General features: G+C 38.3%; 1 protein-coding gene across 3 annotated transcripts; it reads right to left on the bottom strand.

The window, feature by feature from the left end:
- Nucleotides 1-540: 540 nt before the first annotated feature.
- ccr8.1 (chemokine (C-C motif) receptor 8.1) lies at nucleotides 541-8,004 on the bottom strand. 3 transcript variants are annotated; one of them, XM_073925856.1, is made up of 5 exons: nucleotides 7,443-7,516; nucleotides 7,185-7,356; nucleotides 3,702-3,754; nucleotides 1,869-1,943; nucleotides 541-1,793 (listed from the first exon to the last, which is right to left on the bottom strand). In XM_073925856.1, the coding sequence occupies exons 3-5, from the start codon at nucleotides 3,725-3,727 to the stop codon at nucleotides 707-709; spliced, it is 1,188 nt and encodes a 395-aa protein (XP_073781957.1). In that variant the 5' UTR covers nucleotides 3,728-3,754; nucleotides 7,185-7,356; nucleotides 7,443-7,516; the 3' UTR covers nucleotides 541-706. The 3 variants fall into 3 exon arrangements, with proteins under 3 accessions (XP_073781957.1, XP_021328628.2, XP_068074901.2); XM_021472953.3 differs by having other exon boundaries at nucleotides 7,185-8,004; XM_068218800.2 differs by lacking the exons at nucleotides 3,702-3,754; nucleotides 7,443-7,516 and having other exon boundaries at nucleotides 553-1,793; nucleotides 7,185-7,430.
- Between the last annotated feature and the right edge of the window lie 2,029 nt (nucleotides 8,005-10,033).

The following is a 10,033-nucleotide window of genomic DNA, read 5'->3' on the forward strand; positions in this document are numbered from 1 at the left end:
TCCTCCATGTTGTTTCACAAGTGAGCAGTGTGTTTGAGGTTTTCCCTAAATACTATTCTACAGTTATAGCTCCAATTAACTCAAATGTTGTCAATTAGCCAATCAGGAACTTCCAAAATCTTGACACCATTATCTGAGCTTTTTCAGAGGCTAAATAATCTTATTGTATGTAAATTTGACTTTCAAGAAAAGTCAAATTTATAACAATTTCTCAAAAAAAATCTCTCATTCTGCTATTAAGCATAACAGAAACATATTTGATGATCCTAACTTACTTAAGAGAAAAAGTTTAGTCACATTAACATCTGACTTTTTTTTTAAATGGTTATGTGCCTTTTCATACAGTGCGTGTAAACTTCTGATTTCAACTAAAAGCTACACTGTTCATATTAAAACCTATAATAAAATGGTATTATACTTCATGCATGCAGAACTAATCGTGGGAATACTTTTTTTTATCAAAATAGTTTTATATATATATATATATATATATATATATATATATATATATATATATATATATATATATATTTTTTTTTTTTTTTTTATATAGTGCATTTATTGTGCTATAAAAATGTCCATAAGTGTATGTAAAATCTTGCATAATTGTATAAAAATGAAATGAGTAAATTAAACATGAAGTAGTTTAAAGCTATATAAGGTTAGTGGGTGGTTCAGTGATTTTTTTTTCTGATAATTCTTCAATTCAGACTGAGGCAGAGGATCTTGCATCCAAGCTAGTAGTCTGTGAATAAACAGATGCTGTGGTCTGTACATAACTTTTCATGAACTGCAGTCTGCTGAATGGTGTCCTGTTCAGAAGTCTGAAAAGATGCTTCCTAAATTTCTCTCCCACGAACACATAGAGAAATGGATTAATACAGCTGTGTGAGTACGCCACAGCTTCTGTGATCTGCAGACTTAAAGTGATTGCCTTACTACTTTCACAGGAATGAGGTATGACTCTTTTCAGCTCCAAGGCTTTAAAAAAAGCTGCAATGTTGTACGGAACCCAGCAGCAGAAGAAGACCACCATCACCACCACGACAAGACGAATAGCCTGCTTCCTAGATGATCGAACATTTAGAAGTTTGATGAGAATCATCGAGTAACAAAATCCTATGACAGAAAGTGGAATAATTAAACCTATGATGTTCATTTTAAAGATTCCATTTGTCTTTGAATCATGATAAGAGGATTGATCAGTCGTTGGATAGGATGTACAAAGAGTTTGATTATTTATATCTGTGGTGTCGATGTATATCAACTCAGGAAATGATGCAGCGACAGCAGCGACCCATATGACTAAACTAGCTAAGAACCCGTATGTTCTTGTTCTGACTTTCAATGCAAACACAGCATGAACTACAGCCAAGTATTGATCAACGCTCATCAGTACAATGAAGAAAATCCCACTATAGAATCCAATGTGGTAGACACTTAGCACTATAGTGCACATAGGACCTCCAAAGATCCACTGGTCTCTGGCATAGTGCGCCAGAAAGGGAAGCGAGGAGACCAAGAGCAGGTCAGCTATAGCCAGGTTCAGGAGACAGATATCAGTCATGCTTCTCAGGCTCTTCAAAACCAACCTGATAACTAATGTGTTACCCAGAAAGCCTAGTACAAAAAACAGGGAGTATAACACTGGGAGGATGCTAGCTCCATGCGCTGGATAAACACAGGGTAATGAATCAGGATCAACAGAGTTGTAGTAATCATCATAACTGTAGTCTGTAATCATAAGAACAGGGGTAGTTGGCTGATCAGTAACTGGCCCGTTCACATTTGATCTAGAAAAGGAAGAAAAAATTATATATAGGAAAACAGAGCTCAATCTTTAATAATACAAAGATATATGACCTTACATGTAAAGTGTATGATCATTCAGATCAGGGATGCTGCTGTCTTCCATGTCAGTCAAAAGTAGTTGTGCGGCGATGCTGTTAATGACAGAGACAAAATTGACTATTAATTTTTGACCTGTTGTTAGTACAATCAGTACCTTACAATAATTGCCCTTGGCCATGGCTTTTATAATCTGTTGTTCTGTACTGTAATAAACCTTATTGACATTTATGTCCACCAGGAAAACACCACACACGATGTAAGACAAGGCAAGGCAAGTTTATTTATATAGCACATTTCATACACAGTGCCAATTCAAAGTGCTTTACATAAACAAGAATAAAAAAGACAAGTATAAAAATTATTAAAAAATAGAAATACAAATTATTAAAAACAGATAAAAATGTTTTAAAACAGGTTATGCAAAGAAAAGAAAGACATTAGTGCGATCTGTTGGATGTAGCACACTGCTCATTCAGTAAAGGCACAGCTAAACAGATGTGTTTTCTGTCTCGATTTGAATGTGCCTAATGTTGGAGCACATCTGATCATTTCTGAAAGCTGATTCCAGCAGCGAGGGGTGCAGTAGCTGAAGGCGGATTCTCCCTGCTTTGACTGAACTCTTGGAATTTCTAGTTTATTATCTGAGTGATCTGTTAGGTTTGTATTCATTGAGCATATCTGTAATGTATTAAGGTCCTAGACCATTTAGTGATTTATAGACAAGTGATAATACTTTAAAGTCTTTTCTGAATGTAACTGGGAGCCAGTTTAAAGACCTGAGGACAGGTGTGATGTGCTCTGATTTTCTGATTCTCGTCAGAATCCTGGCCGCAGTGTTCTGGATGAGCTGCAATCTGACTGTCGTTTTGGGAAGACCAGTGAGGAGGCCGTTACAGTAATCCACCCTACTGCTGATGAAAGCATAAAGTCCTCGCTGGAAAAAAAAGCATCTGATTCTTGCATAGTTTTTGAGATGATAGTATGCTGATTTACTGATTGCTTTGAGATGAATATTGAAACTTAGATCTGACTCCAGAGTCACACCAAGATTCTTGACCTTATTTTTAGTTGTTTGACCTTTAGTGCCAAGGTACGCATTCACCTTGAGAACCTTATCTCTGTTCCCAAACGCAATGATTTTAGTTTTCTCTTTGTTTAACTGAAGAAAGTTTTGGCACATCCAACTGCTAATTTCATCAATGCACTGGCAGAGGGTGTCAATGGGGCTGTAGTCATTAGGCAGTAAGGATAAGAAGATCTGAGTGTCATCAGCATAGCTGTGGTAGGAAATTTGGTTCTTATTTGGCTCAGAAGAAGCATATGAAGGTTGATGTACAAAAAAAGAAAATACTTTATTTATTTTAAGAACAGGGGCAAATTAAATGCAGGTACCAGGGCGAGAGATATAGATGTAAAAGGCTACACGCGATTATCACGCCCATTTCTTTACACAGTGAGTTTAACACATTACTACAACAGTGTTTCAAATAACACCCAACACCTCAATCTACACTGCACACAATATTAAGGCACATCCCCTATAATCATATCTCCCCCTCACTCGCCTCCCACACGAATCATCTTTCCCACACATAACAGTCACACTCAACATACAACAGACATAAACACAATTCCCTCCACACAGCCCTTTGACCATAAAATGGTTTTTAAAAATTAAAAACTTCTTTGATTTCAGCCAAAATAAAACAAATATTATCAGACATACTGTGAAAATTTCCTTGCTCTGTTAAACAATATTTGTGAAATATTTAATAACGAAAGAAAAAAGTCTCATTTTCTTAGTGTTCTTCACTTTTTTAACTTTAATTGGAGATGGTGGTTGGTCTTACCTCAGCAGGGCAATTGTAGAACTCATAATTGAAGATCTCTGGTAGAAGGTTTTCTATGTAGAAAAAGAGGGAAACGGTGGCTTATAATTATAACAAATCATACTGGTAATAGATTGTCTTTAAGGTGTCTATGCAGAAGTATTAGCATGCAAACATTGAATAACTTTAGTTTTAAAATTTAAATTTTAGCATGTTAAATTTTAGCATTGTCAGTATAATGCTATTATTAAATATAAAACGTGAATAGAATTAAAACTACTTTTTTGAAGATCACTTAATGAGCGTCTGACAGAGACAAAACTACACACATACACACACATTTATTACAATTGTGATGTGATGTCATGTGTAGTGCAACTTCCAATGCAATTTTTACTTTATGAAAGGCCATCTCCTTTAAATGGCTAAAAAAACTGTTTTGTCTTAATGTAACCTTTTGTGTTCTGCTAAAGGTTGTTTCTTTTGTAATGTGAAAATACAGTTTCCAATTTGTTACATCAAATGTAGCGCAACTTTAGTTCACATAATTGATTTATATAGTCATTTGTATTATATAGTCAGTCAACAATTTCATCTCGGTGTAACTTCATATTTCAAACTCAAATTACATTTTTAATTTCATATAAGGTTGTTTCTTTTGTAAAATCATTATACTTATAAATTGCTTTCTGTTTATTTAACATCATTGTACTTTGAAATCATATTTTCAGTGATTATTCTTTCTAAAGTGTGCATGATCGATGACCTATGCTGATTCTCAAATAAGCCACAACTTCTTGATGATACAGCCTTTCTGACTCTGTCCAAAAATCCCAGGAAACAATGGTACAAAGTAGGGTTGGGCCGATAGACGATGGCCAACAGACAACATGATGCTGAGCCGGCATCGCCGATCCTCCACCCCGCCCCCGTCGCAAGCCCGCGAAAAATACACACTTAGTTCCCTGTTAACACTAATACGTCTTAGTGTACCTAGCATTTCTAAACAGCCCTCTGTCCACTGAAAACGCACATCACGTGACCACACACACACTGTCATCCGCTCGTCTGAGCTCCAGTGAACAGTGCACGTCGGACAGTTTATCGCGTCTCGCTATAGTTGTTAAACGTGATATTCAGACATTCCAAGTCTCCTGGAAGTTCTGGGAATCTCCCGCAAATGCGTAGAGATTGCCGGATGGCCGCAAACGAATGATAATTGCCGTAAATCGCGCATCTCACTCCCAGTCCTCAAATAAGTCACGACAGTTATCACCCCTCACCACAGGATCCCTCCTCGCTCTTCAAACACATTGCGCGCACACCCCCTCACCCCCTTCAAATGACAACGATGCCATCGTCCACTGGATGTTTCACATTAGACATCATACGATGCCAAATTGGACGTCATCGCCAAACCCTAGTACAAAGTACGAGACTAAGGCCCAATCACAATCCAACAACTTAGCCCTTCTCCATACCCCTACCGCTCGTTTTGTGCGTTCACGTGAAGGGGTGGGGGTGCTAAATTCTCTTTAGCTTGAAGGCGTAGGGCTAAGGAAAAGGGGTAGATACCTCTTTGAACGGAGATTTTTCAGGTACACACACGAAATCAAAGAAAATTTCCCAGAATACACCAGCCACAACAGCAGGATAGGATATGGACATCCACAAATTAGTATTTTTTTGTCATTATTACGAATTTTTACAACGAACAAGCACATGTTTTAATATATTCATAACTGCTTTCATGTTTATCCGTCATATTTAAAAAAAAAACACTAAAATAAAAAAACGCTAAATCTTGCTATCTATAATCCCCAATAATAACTCCTGCATAGCAGTCCTACAACATTCTGACACTCGATGACACTCGAAAACCCGGTCAGAAAAGTCTAGTGGCCTTTTTACAGTGTCCGCTATAATGTTAATGTTGTTTTTTTATGTTTACATAGATAACTATGGCCACGGTGTAAATGCACAGTACAGTTAAGATATTATTGCCACATTAGATTGTTATGATAACATAATATATGCATTCAGTGATTTCCGGAGGATAAATACCGAAAAATAAAGCAGCTGAAATTACTACAGCAGTCTTGATCGACTGATCTCATATGAAGCAAGAGACATCTGATGACGTGTACAGGTGTTGTAGCCTACAAGATTCACGAGAATTTGTGCACTCAATCAACACCACAAAACAAATGGGTTTACCTATGACACTATACAGTACATGTAACACTACAGTATAATTCAATAACTCTAAAGTAGGTAATTGCATCAAAAAATTTTAGACATTGTTCCTGAAACTGCTCTACATACCAGTGCAGATGAAGTCTGTTTATGTGCAATTGAAAATCTACTCAACACTTATCACACACAGTTGGTAGATAAATAATAAAAGCTTCAGTCATTTTTGAGCTGAACCCAAGGGGCAGTTTCTGAAACTGAATTCTAGGCTACTTTTCTGCTCTTCGAAACAGCGGTTGGGGTGGACAGTGAGCATATATTGAGTCCATTCAAAATGTTGCCGGTTCAATGAAACTCTGAGGTTCAAACAGCATTCTCTAGTTGTAAATTCCTTAAAAATGATTCCACAGTGAAAGGAAAAATTAATCAGCAGATTTCTCCTGATCCTTACTACAACATTTATTTACTAAAGTAAATATGTGTGTAAATACATATTTATTAAGTTTTTATATTAATTCCTGTAATATTATAGAATAATACAGAAATATTTAAGATTTAATCACAATACAGCTTTTAAATAAATATTTTCTGTCATTTAGTAGGCTATATTAGAATATATGTGAATTTACCAAACAAATGGTTCGAATTTAATTTGCATTTAAAACCTTAAATAATTTTATTATGGCTGCACAGTGGCTAGCACGTTTGCCTCACAGCAAGAAGGTCGCTGGTTCAAGCCTCGGCTGGGTCAGTTGCCGTTTATGCATGGAGTTTGCATGTTCTCCCCTTGTTCGCGTGGGTTTCCACCGGGTGCTCCGGTTTCACCCACAAGTCCAAAGACATGCGGTACAGGTGAATTGGGTAGGCTAAATTTTTCGTAGCGTATCAGTGTGAATGAGTGTGTAAGGATGTTTCCCAGTGATGGTTTGCAGCTGGAAGGGCATCCGCTGCGTAAAACTTATGCTGGATAAGTTGGTGGTTCATTCTGCTGTGGCGACCCCACAATAATAAAGGGTTAGTCTGTTATACTGAAAATGAAAGAATGGTTTTATTATTATTATTATTGTGTTATGTTTACTTATTAAACTCTCAAAATCATTCCACATCTGCAGATTTTTATTTATTTATTTTACAATAATCTGAGCAGAAACCATGTCTGCAGATTCTGTCTGGACCTATATGACCCATAAAAGCAGTGGATGTAGTATGAGGCAGAACAATTGAAAATAAGTCATCTAATAATTACTTTCACTTTCGGTTTGTCGCAAAGTTAATTAACCATGAAAAGGGAAAAAAAGGCGAGAGGTCTACCTGAAAGCAGGAACCCGTGACAAGAGTCAAATCTTGTGAGAACAGCTGTGGGCGACTTCTGTTGATGAGTTTGATAACGGAGACGACGGTACTTCTTCAGTTCTCATTCGCGCATCCCCCTTTCTTTCCTCGTTTCCTTTCATCTCTTCCTTTTCTCACATCTTAGCTCCCACTAGAGGAAAGAATGCAAGGGGGAAAATGAGCTTATTTTGAAAGCGTCACTTCACAGCTTTATCCACTGCGTTTAAGGGGTGTGACCTTAAGCTGTTTATTAACGACAAAAATACAGTTTACGGGTTGTTCAAACTGCTGTTTTTTTTGTGCGTGTGTGTGACGTGAATCGCGAGGATGCTGGAGTACCATCCGACACATGAAACAAACGTCAGGCTAAAGACATGAATTTAATAATTGATTTACCAACACGAAATCGTGTTCTTAAAAGTCCCACTGCATACCTAAGTTTTTACTAGCTGTTGTCTATTGTTGCATAATATAATTGAATCTTATCGAGTAATTTGTTTATATTACTAATACTTGTCAAATTGTGTATCTAGATTGTCATATATGGCACTTTTAAAATATACATTGTGGATAATAAATATCTGACAAGCCGAGCGCATATACAGTTGCCTACATGCACACAAAATACATCAATGCACAGAAACACCACGTGATCCTTTTTGTTGGTGTTGTTTGTTAATTTTTTTATAATGAAATACATTATTATAAAACTAACTTATTATAACTATAATTTTTTTATTTTTAGCTCTCAGAAAATATAGCACAAACGGGGCAAAAATCTAGAAAACAAGCTTTGGCTATTTATTATATATTAATCCAGCTATTTATAGTGTTGGTGATGACATACCTTTATTAGGTGAGGTAAACAGTGAAAAACTAATTTCCAATTTAAAGTTTAAGAGTCCTTGTCTTAACAATGGTGTTATGCATATGCATTCTGATTGGATGTACAAACTATTAATCATTTTTTACGGTGCTAATATTTAAAAATGGTCTTATACATTAAAAAGTAGTGTTTAGAGTAATAACACAGCGCAGTGGCGGGGGGGGGGGGGGGGCTATTAGTTCATGATATACAAAGCATAATGTTAAAATACTGAACCGTTTGTAAAACGTTACCCTTTGTTGTAACTGGGACAAAGAGATAATACTTAGAGGCAGCACAGTGGGTAGCGCTGTCACCTCACAGCAAGAAGGTCGCTGGTTTGAGCCTCGGCTGAGTCAGTTGGCATTTCCGTATGGAGTTTGCATGTTCTCCCTGTGTTCGTGTAGATTTCCTCTGGGGTTTCCCCCACAAGTCCAAAGACATGTGCTATAGGTGAATTGGGTAAGCTAAATTGTCCGTAGTGTATGGATGTTTCCCAGTGATGGGTTGCAGCTGGAAGGGCATCCGCTGTGTAAAACATATACTGGATAAGTTGACAGTACATTCCACTGTGGCGACCCCATATTATTAAAGGGACTAAGGTGAAAAGAAAATGAATGAATGAAGATAATACTTAGAAGCTGCCTGAGGTACAATTTAAACTTATACACAGTCACCTTTTCTCTGTTGCTGCATTGCTACATTCACAGCCTTCCAAATAAATGCCACAAAGCTGATTTTATCCATGATAAGTCTATCTTTATTGATCTTTTTGCAATGTGGTTGCCCATCCATCCATTTTCTTCTGCTTATCCTAGGCCGGGTCATGGGGCAGCAGTCTCAGGACAAGTACCCAGATTTCGCTCTACCCCAGACACTTCTTCCAGCTCCTCCAAGACGTCCCCAGGCAAGCCAAGAGACATAGACCCTCCATAGTGTGCTGGGTCTTCCCTGGGGCCTCCTCACACCCGAAACACCTTCCTAGGTAGGCATCCAAATCAGATGCCCGAGCCACTTAAGCTGACTGCTCTCGATGTGGAGGAGCAGCAGCTCTACTCCCAAGTTCCTCCTGGGTGACAGAGCTCCTCACCCTATCTCTGAGGGTGTGCCCCGCCACCCTGCATAGAAAACCATTTCAGATGCTTGTATCTGAGATCTTGTACTTTCAGTCATGACCCAAAGTGCATGACCATAGGTGAGGGAAGGACTGTGGATTGAACAGTAAATCAAGAGCTTTTCCTTTTGGCTTAGCTTCATCTTTACCACAACGGACTGACCAATCTACCTATCAATCTCACGGTCCATCTTACCCTCACTCGTGAACAAAAACCCAAGATACTCAAACTCCTTCAGCTGGTGTAAGGACTTTCCTCCAACCTGGAGATGGCAAGTGACTTTTTACTGGTAGAGCACCATGGCCTCAGACTTGGAGGTGCTGATTCTCATCACTGCCACAGCACACTCGGCAAAAAACTGCCTCAGAGTAAGCTGAAGACCATGTCTGATGAAGCCAACAGAACATCATAATCATCACAATAGCAGAGATGAAATCCTGTGGTCTTCGAACTAGACTCCACCTGACTCCAGGTACACAGTGTATCTCTTCCACCCAGGCTGCTTGGCCACTGCAGAGCTTACAAACTACCTCTCTGACCTCAGCTTGGGTGATAGGTGATTCAACCCCAGCATCCTAAATGGAAGACATAGCAGTGGGATTGAGGATATTCTCAAAGTATTCCTTCCACAGCCCGACAACATCAACAGCTCACTGCTTCTGCTGTAATCAGTGCTGGTGTGGAACTGCGTTCCCCTTCTGAGGCGTCGAACACTTTGCCAGAATCTCTTTGAGGCTGACCAGTAGTCTTCCTCCATGGCCTCTTCCCAGTAGTTTTTGCTTCTGCAACTGTCTGAGCTGCAGCATGCCTGACTTGTCAGAACCCATTTGTTTTATTTTGGCTAGAAT

Source organism: Danio rerio, chromosome 16, assembly GCF_049306965.1.
Source record: "Danio rerio strain Tuebingen ecotype United States chromosome 16, GRCz12tu, whole genome shotgun sequence".
Taxonomy (NCBI): Eukaryota; Metazoa; Chordata; class Actinopteri; order Cypriniformes; family Danionidae; genus Danio; species Danio rerio.

Bases quoted from the DNA above. Each gene is read 5' to 3' on its own strand.
- ccr8.1 (XM_021472953.3), bottom strand. From the start codon at position 3,727: ATGAGTTCTACAATTGCCCTGCTGAG. The intron at 1,944-3,701 runs GTAAGACCAACC...TGTCATTAACAG, and splicing joins TCTACAATTGCCCTGCTGAG to CATCGCCGCACAACTACTTT. The intron at 1,794-1,868 runs GTAAGGTCATAT...TTCCTTTTCTAG, and splicing joins AATGATCATACACTTTACAT to ATCAAATGTGAACGGGCCAG.